Source organism: Ceratotherium simum, chromosome 22 (assembly GCF_057802395.1).
Source record: "Ceratotherium simum simum isolate JZ-2026a chromosome 22, ASM5780239v1, whole genome shotgun sequence".
NCBI lineage: Eukaryota > Metazoa > Chordata > Mammalia > Perissodactyla > Rhinocerotidae > Ceratotherium > Ceratotherium simum.
Genome location: NC_141921.1, coordinates 18,905,731 through 18,927,844, shown reverse-complemented (window position 1 = coordinate 18,927,844; position 22,114 = coordinate 18,905,731). Strand labels below are relative to the sequence as shown.

Below are 22,114 nucleotides of genomic sequence, written 5' to 3'. Positions count from 1 at the left end.
AAAGAAAAGGATAACCATTGAGAAATTCTCTGTAGTAAGGGTGGCTTTGGACAATGATGCTTAATAATCATTTTTAAGTGGTTGTCTATTCTCTGTTTTGCTGCAATCACCCCTCCTCTCCATCCCACCTCTCCAAATAACCTTCAGTAAAGGTCTGCTGCACAGAACTGCACTGTTTTGGGAGGATTTAAGGAATGAAAGAACAAAGTGTCGAAGCAGCAGGCAGAACAATGTCCAAAGATGGCAGTAATCATAAGAGGAAAGCTAATGAACAGGGGAACCCAGAATTCAGTGGGAGCAGGCGTTCCAAGTGAGAGGTGACCAGAATCTTCTGAAAATTTGAGGTGGATGTGATGTCTCCCTTATCCTCGGTTAGGGGCTTGAGCCCTTCCATTTGGCTGTTGAAGGAAGGAATAAGCTGGAGGACTTCAGAGCATCCACAGCCCTCAGTACATAAGGATGATAATATTTAACCTATAGAGACGTTTTGAGGATTATCTTGGGATAATTCATATAAAGCTCTTAGCACAGTGCCTGACACCTAGTAAGAGCTCAGCAAAGGTTAATTGTTGTTTCCCTTCACTTTCTTCCACTCTCTCCACTGCCTTTCTGCCAGGCTCCATTCATTCTTTTCCAAGGACATGCAGGGGGCGTGTCCACCCCTCCCTCCGCCCCACCCAAAGCTCCGCCCCTCGCTTCTGCCCGGATTGGCTCCTGAGAAGCGGGGAGCCCAGTCCGAAGCGGTGGGGGCGGGGCGCATGCGCGGGCTGGGATGGGTGGAGGTGGAGAGGAAGAGCTGCCGGAAGTAGGCAGCCGAAGTGGTGGCTGAGCGGGCTGCAGCTGCCAGGGAAACCGGGGCGCGGGACGCACGGCCCGCAGACAGGCGGGACCGGGGGTCGTCTCTGCGCCCGGCACGCAGGAGGACCGAGAGCTCCCTTTGCCGGGGCTGAGGGTCCCTGGTCCGGCAGCCTCCTCTGGACGCGGGCCTTTCCCTAAGCCCGCTAGGGGGCGCCGCACTGAGGGGCTGCAAAGTCGGGGGCGGGCGCGGCTGACTGGAGAAGGGGCGGCGGGCCGGAGGAGAGGGCTCTCCCCCGCTCAGGAGGTGCCCCTGGGCGGGGGACCGGGAGTCCTCACCTCCGGACTGAGGCAGGGGCTTCTGGGGGCGAGGAGGGCGCCTGGCCCTCTGCCCCCGCCGGCACCCTGGCCATGACGGGCAAGTCGGTGAAGGACGTGGATCGGTACCAGGCGGTCCTGGCCAACCTGCTGCTGGAGGAGGATAACAAGTTTTGTGCGGACTGCCAGTCTAAAGGTAGCACATCCCTCCCCGAGGGCGAGGGGTCCAGCCTCCGGGCCGCGCGTGGGAGGTGGCCTGGGTGGGGAAGGGGTTTCTGGAGCTTAGGCGGCCCAGAGCATCCTAAATGGTAACGCCTGCTGCTCTTGCTAATGAGCCTGCTAGGTGTTCTGCAGCGCGGGGGTTGGTGTGGGGAGAGGTCTCGAGGGCAAGTGTGTGTGTTTTGGTGGGGGAGGAAGTGGCTGGTGTGTGCAGGTGAGAATGTCTGTATTTCAGAGCTCTGAATGAGTTCTGGGCCGACGGTCAATCCAGAGGCAGCCCAGGGCTGTCAGCCTTCCACTTGCAAAGCTGGGGGTGAACTGCAGTGTGTGTGTGTGTGTGTGTGTGTGTGTGTGTGTGTGTGTGTGTGTGTGTGTGTGTGTGTGTGTGTGTGAGAGAGAGAAAGAGAGAAGGAGGGAGGGAGAGGAGGCAAGTGAGATGACGGGGAAGAAAACTGCTTAAATGATTTTTAAAGGTGGTGATGGTTGCTGCCTGCTATTTGGTTAGCAGCTCCTTCTGTCATTTCACAGCCTTGCTGAGATCTGACAGAGTGCTCAGGTGCCTTTCTTCTTCCTGGATGTGTGCAGTGGGAAACTGCCGTATGCAGTGACATAGTGCAGATTTCTAGACAGCTTAGCCCTGGCTTGTGGAGTGCGTTGGAGGCCTAATGTGTGTGTGGTGGCAGAAACTAGCAGATTGTGGCTGTAGTGCAGGATCTGATTAATCAGTGGAGAGAAGGAAGCAAAGGATGCATCGAATTTGTTGCTTCCATGGTGATTACCCTTCTAAAGGTGAAATGTGATCATTGTAAATTGGCAGAGCCATTTAGTCTTTGTTTTCTGTGCCCTCAAAGATTCATGATTTGATATAATGAAAAATCAGTATGATAGGAAAGCTTGGTTATTAGTGAAATGTTTACGCTGAAAATTTATAGATACAAGCTTTTATAAATATTTTATATCCTTATTTTCTTTCTGAATTTTTTGGCATATAATTGGAGGAGTTGGAAAAATTCTTTTCCCTTTGGTTGGGGAAAAAGAGATACGTAGTTATATTTTGGGAGCTATTGTTCATTTACTTTTGTTCCTGAATGCAGTGGATTTGTCAGGGTTGCCTGCCATATAGCATATTGGGTATAGTAAACAACAAAGACTCAAATATATTTGTATTTATCAATATTGAGAGAGGAAGTACATGCTTAATTGATAGTTTCACTTAATTACCTTTCATTTTAGAAAAATAAGGTTACGTAAGGAGAACAGGGGAGTGATACATTGATTTGGACATCTAGTATTATATTTTAGTGCCCTCTACCAATAAATAAATGGCATGTGCCATTAGGGAAAGCAGGTCCCCAGACTTCTTTCCTGAATTTTTGCATTAGCAAGAATTCATTTTAAAATGTACTGTGGAATCAATTTGTGTTGAGGAGGTTAATTTCTTATAGTTGACTCTTGTTAGATTTTTTGCTAGATAATTTGGAAGATTCAGTTTAAAATTTAGGAATGTATCTCAGCATTACTAAAATTCCCTTGTGTCCTCAGTTGACAGATCTTGAGTCACAGTGAAGCAACCCACTGGAGTGAGCATTGCTACATTTGGGGAGTCAGATAACATTTTGATGATTAGTACCCCCCTTACCCCCTCATTTCTCATACCACTCATATGCCAATAAAATATAGCATATGGAAGAGACAGGTTGATTCATCACTTCTTCCTCCGAATTTTCTGTTGCTCTTGATCAATAGCATTACTGGGGATCAGGTAATGAAACATTAGTTAATTCTTAATGAAAACTAGTAACTGCTGGCTTGTAAACTTTATTAACTGCTATTGATGGTAGAACCCTGGTTCCTGAAACAATTTTTTTTCACAAATTAGTTTTACATTTTGGTTTGCTGGCCTCAGTGACTTGGCCATTGTATTAAAAATGAGATGACAGGGGCCGGCCGGTGGCGCAAGAGGTTAAGTGCACGCGCTCTGCTGCGATGGCCTGGGATTCGCTGGTTCCGATCCCGGGCGGGCACCGACGCACTGCTTGGCAAGCCATGCTGTGGCGGCATCCCATATAAAGTGGAGGAAGATGGGCATGGATGTTAGCCCAGGGCCAGTCTTCCTCAGCAAAAAGAGGAGGATTGGCAGATGTTAGCTCAGGGCCTATCTTCCTCACCAAAAAAAAAAAAAAAAGAGAGAGAGATGACAATGTGTCAGTCATCTTTCAATTCAGTTAAAGAAGACATTTGTTGAGGTCTGGGTTTATCCCATTTGTCAATTATCTAGCCTCTTGTACTCTTTCAATCTCTCTCACTCATTTCCCCCCTCCTTTTTCGTAATTTTGGTTGTCGTAATGATCCTGTGGACAACTGTCAGATCATGGAAGGAAGAGACACTTGCATCAAGTTACCTGTTAGCTCTGGTAAAAAATACATTTAGTGGGAGGTGGAATTTAAAAACTATTGGCTAAAATGAGATTTGGATTTGAGTTTATTTATCTGCAGGTCTCATGTCCTTTTTTACTTAGAAAATTGAGAGCTAATTGTACAGGACCTGGTGAGTGACTGCTAATCCATTAATATTAAATCAGATGATGTAGTCCTGGACTGCAGACCTGTATTTTTGTAATGTTCCAAAATAACTCTTTGGCAGTCACTCTTCTTTTTAAAATCTTATTCAAGAATGATATTATCTTTAGATATGTAATTTGAACATCAGATTAGAGAACAAATGTGTTCTCTTTACGTAGTACAAGTTTTGTTGATCCTGGGGTTTTTAACTCTCTTGAGCACAAGACTCACGAGTTTCCAGGATCTCTAAGGCATTCAAGTGATCCTTGTAGGGGAAAGGAAGCTGCTATGGTATAGCTTTTTAAAAAAATGCTGACTTGCTCTAGGCCCAAAGATGTGGTTTCCTCATTTACCTTCAGGGTAAATTTTTGGACTGACTTAAATAGGGATAGAACAGAGGACAAACATACTGAAAATTCCAGATATGTTAATGGTAACTCTACCCAGTTGAGGCTGGGTCCCATTTTTGGATAGACCCTTGGTGGGGTCCTACTGGTTCGAGGTTTAGCCTTTAGCTCTGCAATTCCTTATTTTATCAGTGTGCCTGGAGTAACTCCTAATCAACCTCTTCAGAGACTGGTTTAAACTGGACACTATCTTATTTACCATGAAGGCATCTACCTTTCTTTCTTTTTTTTGTTTTTTGTGAGGAAGATGGGCCCTGAGCTAACACTGGCCAATCTTTCTCTTTTTGCTGAGGAAGACCGGCCCTGGGCTAACATGCATGCCCATCTTCCTCTACTTTATATGGGACGTGGCCACAGCGTGGCTTGCCAAGCGGTGTGTCGGTGCACGCCCGGGATCCGAACCAGTGAAGCCCTGGGCTGTTGCAGCAGAGCGCACGCACTTAACTGCTTGCGCCAGCCCTGGCATCTACCTTTCTGATGACCTACTTGTGTCTACTATCGGGACACTCCTTTCTCAGTATCAAGGTTCGTAAAAAATTGAGAGTTGTTTAAAGAGAAAAGAATTAGAATGGAAAAAATTTGATGGTCTTGAGGAATATTTACTTCAGACAGTGAAACACCACATGGAATTCTGGAGTCTGACAGAAACTTTACAATAATTTTTTTCTTTTCCCTTCTTCTGCTACATCCTATCTCTGAAATATTTCACCTTGAATCACCTAACCATTGCCTCTGTTCCAACTCCAATTATATATTCTTAAATTTAAATTTACTTTTTGAAAAAGGTAGCACTTTCATGTGGTTCAAAGTTCAAATGGGAATATGTACAGTGAAAAGTTGTGTTCTGATCCCTTAGCCACCATTTTCCCTTTCTGGAAGTAACCACTGTTGGTAATTTCTTTTTTTTTTTTTTTTTATTATCTAATCCATAGACTTTATTCAAAATTCATCAACTGTCCCAATAGTGTCTTTTTTTTTTTTTAATTTTTTGTTTATTGCAGTAACATTGGTTTATAACATTGTAAAAATTTCAGGTGTACATCATTGTACTTCTATTTCTGCATAGATTACATCATGTTCACCACCAAAATACTAATTACAACCCATCACCACACACATGTACCGAATTATCCCTTTCACCCTCCTCCCTCCCCCCTTCCCCTCTGGTAACCACCAATCCAATCTCTGTCCCTATGTGTTTGTTTATTGTTGTTATTATCTACTACTTAATGAAGGAAATCATGCAGTATTTGACCTTCTCCCTCTGACTTATGTTGGTAATTTCTTATGTGACTTTTAAGAGATAATATATGCATAGTCAAACAACTACATTTAAATACATTCCTTTGCAGTGCTTTTATGCAAATAGTAGCATGTTACGCACAGTTCATGGCACCTTGCATTTTTCAATCAACAGTGTAACATGGAGAACATGAAGATTCTCTCTCCATGTGCATTGAGGAGCTTCTTCATTCTTTCAACATATTTTCTAAGGCTATACCTAGGTTATCTTGATTAAGTTGAAAGATACGCTTAAGTAATTTGGCAGACATCTCTGCTCTCACTGAAGGCATCTTACAAAGTATCCTAGGCCCATCCATAGCATATATAAGCCCACCTTTTGGATGTCAGAGAAGCAGAGTAGTGGAAGGAGCTGTAGACTTGATGTTGGAACATCAGTTAACTCCTTTACTCTGCTGATTTTAGCTTTGTGACCTTCAGCATGCCACCTAACTTTCTCAGTTTAATTTTACTTGTTTTAAAGATGAAAGTGCCTCGTAAACTAAAGTGTCATACAAACGTAAGCCTGTTTTATTATTACTATTGCTGATCTTACTTATTTTATCTTGATTTTATTCATTTTACTTTCTGACTTTATTCTCTTAAATACTCTGGTTACTGGAAGCCACAGTTAGAATGACTCACCCAATAATTCCCTAGTCTTTAAGCCAAAACCATTTCCTATATATGGGGGTTCTGGCATTTTTGCAAATGTACTTTATAGTACCCTTGAGGATGGTCTCTGGATATTTCCCGATTCTTCAAACTTGTATGAAAGATTAGACCAGGGAATCTTGGTGTAGAAATTTTCCAATAGTAGTCCTAAATTTTAACTCTGGTGAATTAATCCCTAGTTTTCCTTTCCATTTGTTTTCTGTCCATAGCTAAATCATTGCTTGTTAAATATCATCCCTTAGAACATGAACATTATTATCAATTTTTAATTATTTTAGCTGTATCTGTGGTACCTTTTGAGAGATTAAAAAAAAAATTCCATCAGATCTAGACAACAGAAGGAGTTTTGGTTCCATTTCTAGTTGTTAAACACCCTTCTCCAGCCAAGATCAGATAACTTTCTGGGTTTCTACAGCTAGTACACCTTAACTCTGACAGTCGTGGTTAGGATGACACAGTTTTACTGAAAATGATTTATTAAAGTCCCCGTTAGATTGTCTTTTAATATCAACTTGTTAAACCCATTCCCTGGGAGATACTTTCCTATTCGTTCTCCTTGTCTTGTAAATATCATTCCGTGGCAGTGGGATAGAGAGTACAGAATGCCATATCTTTTAGCGGGAGCTCTTTGCAAGCCTGCAATCCTGCACTACATATATTCATTCAGAAAATATTTCTTAAGCACCTACTTTGTGTCAGACACTGTACCAGATCTGTATATTAGAAGATAGGGTCTTTGATCTCAAGGATTTTACAGTCTAATGGGGAAGCAGATGTGTAAACAGATAAATGATGCAATGTAATAATTATCATTATGGCATTGTGTGCAGGGAGAAATGAAAGCATTCAAGAAGGCAAACAAGTCTGCCTCAGGAAGTCATGGCTTCAAAGAGACAAGGAGGCTGTGTCTTGAATGATAAGCATGACTTTGCCAGGTGGAGTTAGGGGACTTTGCCTTCTAGGCAGAGGAAACAGAATGTGCAAAGGCTCCAAGGTGTGCTGTATCGTGTGTGTGTGTGTGTGTGTGTGTGTGTGTGTGTGTATATGAGTGTGATTCTTTAGTATATTCTGACTACATGTTGGGAGCGGTGAGGGATAAGGTTTCTAATAGGTAGGCAGGGGCCAATAAGGTTAAAATCCCAGCTCTGTTGTTGACTTGCTCTTTGGCATTGAGATTATGAATATGCATTAGACTCCCTGTTGTGTAAGAAGCCCATAGTAACGGAAGTCCACCTGCTACTCAAACAGAATTATAAATATTGCAGACATGAAATGTTTTCTAATTGCTGAATAGTAAGAAAGGTCAGAGTATTGTCCCCACAAGATCTCCATGGAAGTGTACCTTCACAAGTACATTAAATTATCTTAGAAAAGTCTAGTGAAATGTCAGCAGTAGATATTAATGTTGTTTCTGGAGTTGATGACATTAATTTTTGAGGCTGAACATGCTATTATACTCAAGCAGTCTAAGAGCACTGAATATTTGATGTGTGCTCTTGGTTGCTCAGTGCTTAGGATGTGTAAACAGGTATATCTGCAGCCATATCTCTTAGTGCCCTTTTCTATTCTGCACTTTTCATTACACAAATCTGTTGCTTTCAAATAAATCAGAAAACTGCTTCCTTGCTGTGTTCTTCATCTGATGTCATTGTGGTATGTAGGTGGCAGCTTTCTTGGGCACAGTTGTCATTGAGTCATTGTCTGTTTCTATTCTTCTGCCTGAAAATTCTATCGTGGGAATAATGTCATGCAATTGGTGACTGCAACGCTTTACTCATTATGTACATTGCAGCTGGCTTTGTATATTCTTTTTTTTTTTTTTTTTTTTAAAGATTTTTTTTATTTATTTTTTGCCCCCAAAGCCCCAGTACATAGTTGTCTGTCACAGCTGCACATCCTTCTAGTTGCTGTATGTGGGACTCGGCCTCAGGCTGGACAGAGAAGTGGTGCCTTGATGCACACCCGGGATCCGAACCCGGGCCGCCAGCATCGCAGCGCGCGCACTTAACCACCAAGCCACAGGGCCGGCCCTGTATATTCTGTTAATGGACTCTATCTGTGCCATAGACAAGGGATAAAGTGACATTAAATGGACTCAGACTCAATTCTTCCAAATGATATCCCCTGTGAAAAAGATGCCAAGCAAGAATCTGCATAAAACACACATATGACTTACATTCTAAGCATACAATGCCTAACTTTTGTTATTGTGTCTGTTTAGATCCTTATCACAGTTGTACTTCTATTTGAGCAAGTGGCCAGTTTAAGTAGATACTAACTTTGAAGAAGTTCTATATTGGCCCCTGGAATGTGACAGTTCAGCCTACCACACTGAAAAGGTAGGAACCAAGTCTATGTAGAGTAGAACACCTTGAAGGTAATTCACTTTTACCAAATTCCTCTATTGTTAAAGAAATATTCCTGTATTGGTTAATTTTTTAAAATTGTAATTTGCCACAGCTAACATGTCCACTAGAATGTAAGCTCCACGAGGGCAGGGGTTTGTGCCTGTTTTGTTCACTATAGTATTCCCAGAACCAAGAACAGTGCTTGGCACAGATCAGGCTCTTGGTAAATATTCGTTTGAACGAATGAATTGATTTTGTCATCTGTAAACCCCTTGTTTCGTATTAGAAGAAATCTTTTACAAGTTGTCTGAAGATTTGCTTAATTCTTAGGAAAGCTAAGTTTTAAAAGATATTTTAAAGTCAGGGACCAGTCAAGGAAACAGAAACCACTGTACGTCTTACAAGCAGAGGGAAATTACTATACGGAATAGGTTACACAGGTGATACAAGAGCTGTGAAGGTAAACGGGCTAGTGAGGCAACCCAGAGATTAGCAACACCTGGGAGCTACTATGCCCCTAAGGAAATTAGAAGGTGCTGGTGTCACCAAAGGCCAGAAGTGTGAGCCATCTGGTGTGAGCTAGAAGCATGGACAGAAGAGCTGTCTGATGCCAGCTGGAACTCAGACCAAGTAATAGAGAGAGAGCATTACCCTGGCTTCTCTCCTTCTCCTGCCTCTTATCCTTATCAGTGCCTCTCACTGATGGAACTTACCCAGAAATCAGTTGGCAAGGGAGCCTGGGAGATGTAGTTCCCTCTGATAGAGTGGACCCGGGTAGGATCCAAGTAGAAACAGGGAGAGGCACAAAGGCACTTGAAAAAATCTCCAAGATGTAATTCTTTCTCCTTATACGTAAATAGTTTAGTTATTTTGGACAAGAGATGTGAAGGGTTTTCAGGCAGATACGACCTCCTGTGCTTCTAAAGGATCTTAACTGTTGCCGAAACAATAATTAGTCTCGGGAAGTACTGTAACAACTCAGTCATTGCCTGTATAATTAGGATGCGTGACTAGGAAAATTGGCTTCTGTTGAATCTGTATCTGACTGTTGGTTGCTGCCAGGAGTGATTTATCATTTGGTTACTCAGAAACAAGTTCCCACCCTCTCAATTCTGGGAAGCCTTAGGCAGGCTATATATACATTGAGCTTGTCCCATCCATGGCTGGACGACTTAAGTCATAACACATAAGGTGTACAAAGAGAGTTTTGAGGATTGCAGCCTTAAAACATGGTACAGAGTAGTCTTTCCTTGAAAGTTAAGGTAATTGCGGTGGAGTTACAGCAGTCCCCCCTTTTCCATGGAGGGATACGTTCCAAGATCTCCAGTGGATGCCTGTAAACCACAGATGGTACCCAACCCTATATATACTGTTTTTTTTTCCTATACATACATACCTATGATAAAGTTTAATTTATAAATTAGGCACAGTAAGAGATTAACAACAATAAAAATAGAACAATTATAACAATATACTGTAATAAAAGTTACTGTAGATCTTAGCAACCTCAGCATATGATTTTTTTTCTTTCCTTATTGAGTTGAGAACTTTCACCTTTTCACTTAAAGAAAGCACTTTTCAGCTTCTCTTTGGCATATTCGAATTGCCAGCATCACTACTCTTACACTCTTGGGCCATTATTAAGTAAAATAAGGGTAACTTGTACACAAGCACTGGGATACCTTGACAGTTGATCTGATAAACTAGAGGGCTACTAAGTGGCTACTGGGTGAATAGGTATACGGTGTGGATACGCTGGACAAAGGGATGATTCATGTCCTGACTGGGCTGGATAGGGCCAGTTCGAGATTTCATCACACTACTCAGAATGGCACACAATTTAAAACTTATGCATTGTTTATTTCTGGAATTTACCATTTAATATTTTCGGACCATGATTGACTGCGGGTAACTGAAACTGTGGCTAAGGGGTAACTACCGTAATTTTCCTTGTGCTACATATCATTTTAACTAGTCTTATTGGGGTGTCTGTTTTTTTCCCCCCACAACTTCAGATAGGTTAACACTGGGGGTGGGAGGTGAGATCACTGGGTCTACTTTCTCTGTACTGGACCTGAAAAGTATTTTGTCTTATAAGGGAGGTTGCTTCTGCTCGAAAGGCAAAGCTTCTTGGGTTATTGCTACTAGTTTTCTTCTTGATTATAAGGTTGAGCACTTTCTAGAAGTGCTTTTTTTGTTAATCAGGTCACCTGCCTTTGGGCCCCTGCTACATTAATGGAATTGGTGGAACTAGGCCAGCAAAGTTTTTCGGTGGAGTGTGAGTATGTTTGCTTTTAGGCTGCTATTTTCCACAGAGGCCATGGATAAGGCACCCTAATGGTTTGAGTAAAGCTACCCACTGTAAAAATTGCATAGATTTCATTGTTTTTCTCTTTTCTCCAAAAATTAATTTCCTCTTGGCAGGTATAACTGTAATTCCATGTGTAATTAAAATGTAATTTGGTATTTTAAAAAGCATATCAGACTGCTTCCCAGAGTACCAGTTCTTTTCAGCCAGGCCGTTTCAACTTAAGAGGTACATCTATGCATTTTTGAAGCCTCATGTTTAATAATTACATTTCACTACTGTATTTGACTCTTCCATTTTCCAAACTTTCTCCTTCCCTACCCCATTCTTCTGGATCCTGTATTTCCCCACAGGCTTTGTGGATGCTGGTCCATTGATGGCTGAACTGCAAGTCCCTCCCCAGTGGAAAACCCCAGAGATGAGCCAAATCTGCCTTCAGCTGTGGCCATCCATCAGTGTAAGGTTGCCCTGGTGGTTGTCTTCAGTTTGTCCAACTCTCCCCTTACACCCAACGCTCCCTCAGGTCCTCCCTCATGTGTGGCTGAGATTTTCCCTAGAATCCCACCTTTGTAACATATCATTGGGTGGTATTAGGATTTTATTATTGCTCCTTTTCATTTTCAAGTAATGTTAAGTAGATCTCTGACCATTTTTGTTGACCATAGCCCTCTTTTCTCCCCAATTTGTATATTTTCTATGGGTATTCTGGTTTGCTTTTACATATACATATAGAATATAGTTTATTTAGAAAGTACTGAATTTCATAAGCCCACTGGAGAATGCTTTGTTGATTTTTTTTTTTTTATTTCAAGTCAAAACTTTCAAAAAGAAATTTCTTAATCTGAAACAATGAGAACTGGATCTCTTAGGCTTCATGTCATTTTTCTTCACCCAAAAAACCAAATGTGTAACGTTCTCATTTTATGATGTATTGAACACAGTAAAACAAATACAGGAAGAAGAGAGACCTGTTCTCAGCCATAGCTGATAAGCCTGTCCTAGCATAGTGATTTGAGAAAATAGAATACCTTTTCTTATCCTTTTTTCAAATAGCCATACTGTCTTTGCAGCAGTTGCTAGTGATGGAAAGACCATAAATCCCCAGGCCTCGACCACAGAGTTTATATCTTTAGATGTGGGTTTACATGCTAATCCTACCACGTTACTTCCTGAAGTGCATGCGAAGCGAATTTTGTTGTTTAACTTCTTCCTCTTTTCTTGTCTCACTGGAAGTCCCCCAATGTGTGAACTTAGAAATGCATTCTCTAGTGTTTCAAGCCTTGAGTTAAAAATTTCGTCTTAATATTGTTTAGAAGGTTGTTTTTGTTCTAATGCCTTCAAAAAATAATTTCTTACAGAATTTTGTATGTGAGCTGGTAACATCTTAAGCTGCAGGATAAAACTCGATGGGGAAGGGGCATTGGTGTCTTTTTCTTGTTGACAGGTTACTGCTCAGGTTATAACTGACTCAAGCCCTCCAACGAGAAATGGGAAGGAAACTCCCCATTCTTATCATGATGCTTTTGTTCAAAATAACTGTAAACAGCGGAGCTAATGGAAACCAATTTAAGTGTGACAGCTGATTTGAGAAAGAAAGAATTAAAAGATTCAAGCTCTTTGCCGTGTTGAAAGCATTTTTATTGAAAGAATAGCTATTTGGGACCGAGGACTTTGTCTCTCTGAAGGTAGGCATGAGGAGTTTGGTTAGAGGAACTGTTTCAGACTGAGGAGAATTTTGAGAAAAGGCCTTTCCTATAGTGTGAGTGCTATATTAACTTTTCCAGTTTGTACGTGAGAGAAAGGTGTCATTAAAGGCAGCACTGGAAATCAGGGAGACTGCAAATCAGCTCCTCTGAGCATTTGACTTAGTTCTGAGCCTGGTCTGTGAATAGAAGCAGCCTGACACAAGGGACTAAAATCAAGTGTCCATACTGTGGGCATATTAAAAATAGGGCTCAGTTTCATTAGACTTCTTATGCAGTTAAGGGGAAAAAAAAAAAGGTTTGTTACCATAGGAACAGATTCCCAGACCAGTTGTTTTTTGTCTTGTAGGATTCTGGGGGTGGGGAGGCGGGAGGGTCCTTGTGCTTTTTAGCTAAACATCATTAAATGCTATTTCTTTTATTTATTTATTTTTTTTTATTTTTTATTTTTTTTTTAAGATTTTATTTATTTATTTTTTCCCCCCAAAGCCCCAGTAGATAGTTGTATGTCATAGCTGCACATCCTTCTAGTTGCTGTATGTGGGACTCGGCCTCAGGATGGACAGAGAAGTGGTGCCTCGGTGCGCACCCGGGATCCGAACCCGGGCCACCAGCATCGGAGCGCGTGCACTTAACCACCAAGCCACGGGGCCGGCCTGCTATTTCTTTTAAAAAGCAAAAACTTTATTTTTTCTAATTATGAAAGTTATTCATATTTGTGATAAAAATCATTAGAAAGAATGAAAAAGTATAATGATGCAGAAGATATTTCCCATAATCTGTATCACCCATTTTTCACTTGAGTTTATACCATAATAATTTTATATCATTATTCTTTTGCTTAACATTTAACATAAGCATTTTTCATGACATTAACAACATTTAAATACGTTTATTGTATTTCATCATTTGAATATGTCATTACTTACTTGACTCTTGCCCAATTGTTGGACTTTTATGTTTTTAATTTTTCAGTATTATAAATAATGGTACAAGGTAAATTTTTCTGTTGCTATCAGACTGCTGGGTTTTTATGTGTTCAGAGCTGAGTAGTCACGTGGGCCATTTAATTTTAAAAAGTTGTCGGAGCGTCCTGTGGGTTGAGCCCATGTAGAGATGGCCTTGCTGTGGGGCTGTCATTCTGAACTCCCTGCCTGCAGTGGACCTCTGTTGAGGTAAAGGAGTGGACAGCTGGGGACAGTTCTGGCTTCACCATAAGGAACGGCTGTATGGGACATGATCACAGCAAGATGGGCCAAGATATATTCTTATATCTGAGGCATAATCTTCCACAGTATATAATTGATATGTGGAAATATTGTTGTGCCATTGAACAGCATCTTATGTTGTTCATACAGGCCTCTTTCACTTAAATTCAGTCCACTGGGAAGGTGGGTTAGAGTCCCTACATTGGTAGAAAAAGGATAATAGCTACTGCATTTTTTTTGTGTGTGTGTGAGGAAGATCAGCCCTGTGCTAACATCCATGCCAATCGTCCTCTTTCTTTGCTGAGGAAGACCAGCCCTGAGCTAACATCTATTGCCAATCCTCCTCCTTTTTTTTTTTTCTTTCTTTTTCTCCCCAAAGCCCCAGTAGATAGTTGTATGTTATAGCTGCACATCCTGCTAGTTGCTGTATGTGGGACGCCACCTCAGCATGGCCTGGCAAGCGGTGCGTCGCTGCGCGCCCGGGATCCTAACCTGGGCCGCCAGTAGCGGAGCACACGCACTTAACCGCTAAGCCACGGGGCCGTCCCCTGCAATTTTTTTTTAAGGGGCTTTCTTTAGACTGTAAATTCTATGAGGATGGGGATTATGTCCCATGTATATCTGTATATTTAATGCACAATGTCTGGCACACAGTGTCTAATGTCTCCATCATAAACACTGTTACTCTATTAATATGTGTTCAGATCATATTCCTTTTTTGTTTGATATTTTGAAAGTCACCTTCATGCTATTAACTCAGATATTTGAAGATGTGTGATATTTCAGGAAGCTGAGCAGGTGAATCTCGTTGCTTCGTGGTATTTGCTTCTTGGTGCCATTTCTTTTGTATGCTTCTGGCATCTGTGCCGCATTGAGAACTGGAGCGAGTCACGAAGCTCGTACTCTGCCCTCGCAGTGGGAGGTTTCGTGTGACACATCATCTCGGGAAAGTGTGGCATGCGGTGTGAAACAGGAGGCTGCAATAGTGGTCCTTTAGCCTTTTTGTGGGATGGGAGTAAATACTTAGACACTGCTCTCAGGTGCTGTAGAAATTAATAATAACCTTGCAGCAGTTTTAGACACTCTCCTTTTACCCGCTGGAACAGGTTTGTTTAATTTGAACAACTTTGCTTTGGCTGTTTTGAAGCTGTGATTTTTTTCCTAGAGGCCTGTCCTGGCTTCCTCTGCATAATGTTCCCTTTGCAGGATCTTTCTGTCCACATGGCTGGCATCTTTGCCTCACCCCCTTGCACCCCACCTTCTCAGTTGTACCTCATTATACCCAATTCTGAAACACCTAGATTTTGAAACATTATAGTGAATGTTTTATTTTTGAAAGGGCAGATCTCCATCTTTTGCTCTCCTCCCTTTAGCCAGGGCTGTTTTGACGACTTAACAGTCAGCATGCCATTGGACTAACCATCTGTACTTTGACCCCAGATTTCATTTCTCTTCTGCTGTTTGTTTAGAAGTGAAAGTCCGCTAGCTTGTTTGGATAGGGTCGTGACTGAATTAAACTGGCACCAATTTTCCATCTGTTTGCCATTGGTTGGGGCTCCTCTGATGTGTTAGGAAAGCTGCTGCAGTGTTGTGGAGAGAAGTTCATGTCCGTGGTCTTGCGCAAGGGTTCGCTTGCTGACTCAGGAGGTTTTGTGTAAAGCTTTGCCTGGGTGAAAGGCATGAGCTTCCCTTCAAACAACTGAAAAACATTTTCTGCCTGGCCACTTGTTCTTGAGGTCTAGTCTAGTACGCTTCTCTCCGCTTCTGGGCTTACTTTGAGGAAGAGGAATGTGGGTGGGAAGGGGTGTGAATAAGCCTTCACGCACAATCTCAGATGTTGGGTTTCCCAGCAGAGACAGTGAACTGTATGTTGTCATAGAGAAACACCTATAGAACAGGATGTCAATCTAGTGGCCATTATTGAGCATCTGCTATGTATAACACACATTTGGGGTGTATAAAGATGATTCTAATTCCAGTCTAGCTGATGATTTCTTCTGTGAACGCGGGTACATGACTTGACCTCTCTGGGCCTTAAGTTTCTCCACCTGTGCTTGGACTGGATCATCCTTAAGGTTCTTTCCAATTTTGGAATTCTTTACTCTAAATGTTTATCTGTTGGTTATAGAAGAAGAGAAGAGGCTTTTCTACTGGATTGGTATATTCTTATTTCTCATGTGCTCCAAACTAAATGGCTTTAAAGTGGTTCCTGTAGAGCAGGGCTTCTCAATCTCTGCACTGTTGACATTTTTGGATACTCCTGTGCTCTGTAGGGTGTTTTAGCAGCATCCTGGCCTCTGCCCACTACATGCCAGTAGCACTCCCCACCCCCTGCCAGTTGTGACAACTAAAAATGTCACCAGACGTTGACATTGCCCCTTGGCGGGTGTAGAGGTGGGAATTGCTTCAGTTGAGAAGCACTGTTGTAGAGGGAGAAGAGTGGTACTGTTTGAATTTGGGCTTTTTTTTTTGGTGAGGAAGATTGGCCCTGAGCTAACATCTGCACCACTCTTCCTCTATTTTGCATGTGGGGCGCTGCCATAGCATGATCTGACAAGCAGTGTATAGGTTGGTGCCCAGGATGGAACCTGTGAACCCGGGGCCACCAAAATGGAGTGCATGAACTTAACCACAAGCCGGCCCCGAATTTGGGCTATTTTTAATATCCATTTTCATATTGTTTCTTTTCTGCTTAATACCTATTCTGGGGTTGGAGGATGAAGAGCAATCTCATTGGTCAATGGCCATATTACCCATTGATGGCACCCAATGGCCATATCACCCATCACCCTTTAATAGCTTCTTCTAAAGATATGCATCCTCTGAGTGGGTAGGCTCACTTTGCATCTTCAGTATTTTTTTTTCAGAATGTGAATGGATATTGGTTATTGCAAAGAGGAAGTTAAGGCTTTAACCTGAAGTAACCTAAAAAAAATGTAAAGAACTAAATGTCCCCAGGGGGGAAGACAATAACTTCTAGCGAATCAAGTTAACATCTGTTACCTGAAGTGAGATCATAGGAAATTAGTGATTTCCTATGAAGCGAGTGATAGGAAATTAGTTTAATTATAACATCAAGTTTTGAAATATCAAATCCACCTGGTAGACTTTGAAATGATTGTCTAGCTATTAGCTCAGCAATCCCTCCCTACACACCTCCTCCCCGCAACCTGCGGTTAGCCATTGATGTAGTGATTGAAATATATCAGATCTCTTATGAGATCTAATTTTTACACTTGTTACATTTGCTATAACGTGTCAGTTTTAGGTTGAATAGCTTTGCATTTGCCCACAGTGCCATCTTTTCCTTGTCTCTTTTAAATCCACATTCTTGACTGGATTGGGTGCAGAATGGTGCTGGTTGCTGATTGGGGTAGAGTGTGTTCTGTAAGCATCCTTGCTGGGTTGCTCTGGGATCCCAAAGCCATATCGAGACACGTGAGCCTGTGTCAGTCCCAATCCCTTGGTCCTGGCAGGCTCCTTGTTCCATTCCAGCTGAGGCTTTGCTGGAGTAATTGGCCACATGGAGCCTTCAAGCCAAACAATTGTTTGTACTGAGATAGTCTCACTGTTTAGCTTCTAATGAAATATTCTCCTTCCTGTCCCTAATGAAAGCAGCTATTTTTTTATTTCCTCCCTCCCATTTTCAGAGAAGCCATGTCTCAGCTGCCACTCTTCTAGCTTATTCATAAATGCTTTAAGCAGGGTCTTTGTGCAGAGGAAATTGGCTAGAGCCAAAATATCATGGGCTAACCAGGAAACAAGGAACATCAAGGACACCCTTTCCCCTAACTTTCTATGTGGGATATTTAAATTACCTTTGTGTGATTTTCTGAGTAATAAGCGATTCAAACCTCAAGTCCACATAAAAATACTCATATTAGGTTTTTTAGAAGTATACTATATTAGGCAGTTATTACCTAAAGGAGCTCACAAAAATAAACAAAAACAAAAATGAAACCCAACAACAGAACCACTAAAGATGAATGACACAGGAAACACAAAGTGTTGTGGGAGTCAGAATAGGAAGGAGAGAAGGCTTGATGGAGAAGGTGGATGGAGCAAGATTTTCAAAAAATGATGTTTTGTAGCCCATGTAAAGCCATTTGTGAGAGATCTTAAGTTGATCTGGAAAGTGTGAGTAGTCCAGCTTTCCTTAACGGTCAAAACCGAAAACCTCCACAATGTGAATTCAGGAAGGAGAATCCACAGGTAGAGATGAAAAGTTGCCCAGGTGGCCCCATTGCGTCCTGCCTCTTTTTCCTGCTTTTGGTTGCTTCTTTTGGATGATCGATGCTTTCATCACATTGCTGCCTCTGCTCTAAAGCTCTGTCTCATATATAGACACAAATCATTTCCTTTGATTCTTTCCCCTTAACCTTCTTAAGACTGTTCAGAACTTTGAGTACAAAGAGGGAAAAAAAAAAAGGAAATTTATCACAAAATATACGAAACTAAAAAATAGTCACCCTTTCGAGGTTTAATTGCTGATCTACCATGACTTGTTCTCAGTCTCTGTTCTGCTTCGTAAGCCTGAGGTCTCTGTGCCTTAGCTTTATAGGACCAGTGTAGATTCTTAATTACCTTGCTTGATTTCTTTTTTCTCAGCACCAGACTCTCCTCTATGTGAGAGGTGCTATCTAAGGACCCACCACCCAGGAATTGACTCTCTAGAGAACATGACCTAGAGGTAAAAGCCCAACTAGCCTTCTTGTGCTGCTGCTCACTTAGGGCTCTTTGGCATCCAGGCCCCTTCTGAGGTCATCGGCATAATAAAGACCTCATCCTCAAGGCAGAACTGAAGATTCTCCAGAAAGAGTGGGGCTTCCCCCTTGGAGGGCCAGCGGTATGTACCACAACTTTTATACGGGTCTCTCATGGGAGCATTTATTTAACAAGAACTGTGGACATACCGGGTTTTTTTTAGAAGAGAAAATTTTCATTTTGACGGCATAAAATTTTAAAATATTTATGCAGCAAAGCATATTCTAAAAAAATAACCCACAAAGGTTAAAAAGAAATTTAAAAATCAGGAAACAAATAATTGCAAAATGTCAGTTCTCCTAAATTAATCTATGAATCTAGGGCTAAACTAATAAAAATATTACTAAGTTAGTTGAGGGTGGTGGTGTTTAGTTTTTGTTTGTTTTGCATTGTTTTAAAACCAGTCAAAATTTGAGATAAATATTGTTACTTTTATAGATTTTTAAAAACAGCTCATTGCATTTCCTATATTGTTTGAGATGTCTCCAACTGGTCATATCAAATTTCACTTAATGGTTTAAGTAATAGTGGATCTTTTATTTCAGTCAAAGAACAATAGTTATACTGTCCAATTCTAGAGAGTTCAATGAAGTGGAAATAATGTATTCCTAAGCATTGTATTAAAAACTGTCTTAGGAATTATAAGAGCAAATGTGGCATCAATTAAATAACAGCCATTAACTAAAAAGAGATAAATTAGAATTACTTTTGAAGAGAGAAAACATGGGCAAATGCCCTGCTGTGGTTGTGGATTCAGGGGCGGCTGCTGTGGAACCTAAATCAAACCTGAATGTGACTTGGGTCCCTCAGCCCTCACAGTTTAACCCTCCTCCTTCCCTGGGAACCTGAAGAAGGACTGGGCGCCCTGACCCTCTCGGTCTTCTGCTTGTTGAATAGCAAGGGCTAAGGAGCCACTTGGGGAAAGCTGGAATTTAAACTCTGCTTTAGCCAATTTTTGTCTGCTGTGACCATTTTCTTTTCTTAGCTCGTTGAGCTCTCTCTCAGTCAACAGAGATGCCAACTAACTGTTGAGCTTTTTTTCTCATGGGACGTAATCCATCTTTGATAGAAGGAAGTGGTTTTTTCCAGTTCTCTCTCTAGGTCTTTGGCCATCTTTCCGTAGGAGTTGCATTTCTGGATGTTCTGAAAACATCAGTACACCACTGATGTTTTCATACACTTTGGAAAGTTTCTTCTTTCTTTCTAACCAATAAATTCCTGCCTTGATTAATTTTCTGCGAAGTTTCATTATGTGTTCTTGATGTAGTTCAGTCAGTATATGAAGTTTCAGCTGAAGCTTTTGAATCTTATTTTTCAAGCTGTGAGTATTCAAACTACAAAGATGCTTGCTCAGTTTGGAAATTTCTCATTTGACCTGTAAGGTCTTTCATTTGATTTTCTTCACATAATTTTTAAAATGTTTCTTGCTTTTCTCCTTCAAGCTTTTTAAAGGGAACATTTAAGTTAACAGCATCAGTGAGTTGTGGCTTCCGACTCCTGGTCTAGGTGGTCCCCATTTTCTGATCCACTCTTTTTGGCTAATCCCAAGTTGTCATCACTCATGTAATCTTCTCCGAAGAGAGCAGGTAAATTTATCATCTCCTGCCTGCACAGTTTCAGTCATAGGTTTTTAGCTGGCTCTCTTCATCATTTACAACCTATTTCATTCATGTATTTGCGTTTTTAAGCATTTTTTTCCTCAGTTCCCACACTCTATGTCCATTCTGTGGCTTCTTGGGAAAAGAGTTCTAGGCTTTCCTGAAGAATGTTTTCAGCCACACCATCCATTCTTTCCCTCTGAAGTTGTTCTACATTCTTCTGAGATGCTTTTAGAGTGTTTTGGTGTCAGTCACTAGGAATTGGAGAGATTTTGATGTATCTTTGAGTGACCATGTATGTCCTTGAAAGCAAGCTAACATTACTCCATGAAATGAAAGTTTAGGGGGCTCACTTTTCTGTTCTTTTTCGAGAAAATCTACTGTGTTCTCAAGTGAAGACATAGACCTGTTCAAATTTGTGTTAAGTTTTGCCATACTCAGTGTTTGTAACGTCAAAGGATTGGCTTCCACTGGAGGCATCAGCTTGTGTAATCAGTCTAATCTTGTCACTGACTTTATGAGATTCTTCAACCAGGCAGAAAATCTTTTGGCTGGCTCTTTTCCCCTCCTTAAAATATGTTGGCTCTTTACTATCAAAACAATCATAGCAGCACATACCAAAACCTCATAGGAAAACCCCAAGAGACTTGGGCCTTGTCTCAGACTTTCAGACAGTACCATCAAGAGCACGGCACAGCTGCTCCAGGACTGGCTGGAAAGACATCTTTGTGACAGTCAAGAGGCCCTCTGGTTGGAATCAGGGCCTCACCGTGCCCAGGAGTCCCTCTGTCTGTGTCCTGTCCTAAATCAGAAAAAGGCGTCTGGGCATCTGTGGGTAGGATTCACCCTCTCAGATTTCTCTCTGTGGCTGGAACATGGCAGCTGGCACCTGTACACACAGTTTTAAGGGGAAGTGATGTCTTTGTTGGTGTATAGAAGTGAGAAGGGGAGTAATAAGAATTGATTCTAGAAAGGCCCAGATCATGGAAGAATTTAGGCCACACTTAGAAGTCTGAGTTCAGAAGAAGAGTTCAGTTACAATGGGGGTCCAGTTACATGTCTCTGAATGGGGTGATGACATCATTGGAATATACTTTGGCAGAATATCCTTTTCAGAGCTAAAAAAAATTCCAAACTAGGACCCCTTCCTTTCCCTTCTGAAGTATTCTGGGAAATAGAGTTGAGTAATAGTGGTACAGTTGGTTGATCTGGTAGTTTTTTATTACCAGAAACATCACCTAAGTATACCCTAGTTACCATCCAGTGCTGGGATAGACAGAAGGGAAGAGTTACAGCCTAACCTATGGGAAATCCCTACCTACTAATGATAAACCAGGAAAATAAGACTGATGTGGAGCTAAATTTACTAAAAGTTAACTGCCCTTCCTTTAGTCTTTTCAGAGTAGTTTAATGAATTTTAGAGATACAGCTACTATCTTTTAGAAGAGGCAGATTTTAGAGATAACCTAATCTAGGTAAGGAAATTGACTCTCAGAGAAGTGAATTGAGTTGCCTAAGTCACATAACTGATAAGTGGACAGCATAGATAACCCATATCTTTAGCTCTGTGGATAGCAGGGGCCGGGTAAATAACATGAGATATGTACAAGCATGTTAATGGACTAGTTCAGAGCAAGTCCTGGTTTTCCTAGGATTTAAAGGAGATGAATAGCCAACGTATAGAGGAGCTGAGTAATGCTGCTGCAGCCAGCTGTAGACATGTGCCTTGTTTTGTTGGCCCCTGGCCTACTGGCTGTTTAATTATTTTGGACTTAATTCGTTCTGTAGGCTCTTGTTCAGTTGTATTTAATTTTGTGGTCCTCCCTTGCCAGGGCGAGCAAAGTCAAGGCAGATCCATTGTCTGTAAGCACTGCTAACAACTAGAGAAAGATGAAGAATGTCTCCTTTCATTCTCCCACTAGTCCCCA

The 22,114-nt window shown here is 41.5% G+C and overlaps 1 protein-coding gene across 3 annotated transcripts in view; it reads left to right on the top strand.

Annotated features, from left to right (window-relative positions):
- The first annotated feature begins 800 nt into the window (after positions 1-800).
- SMAP2 (small ArfGAP2) overlaps positions 801-22,114 on the top strand; it is a 44,852-nt gene continuing 23,538 nt past the window's right edge. Inside the window, exon 1 of one of the 3 annotated variants that reach the window (XM_004426016.3) lies at positions 801-1,309. In XM_004426016.3, coding sequence (XP_004426073.1) covers positions 1,207-1,309 — 103 coding nt within the window. In that variant the 5' untranslated portion in view covers positions 801-1,206. Of the gene's footprint in view, positions 1,310-8,575; positions 8,597-12,523; positions 12,599-22,114 lie in introns of those variants that run through there. The other 2 variants (XM_087446203.1, XM_087446204.1) reach the window with 2 other exon arrangements.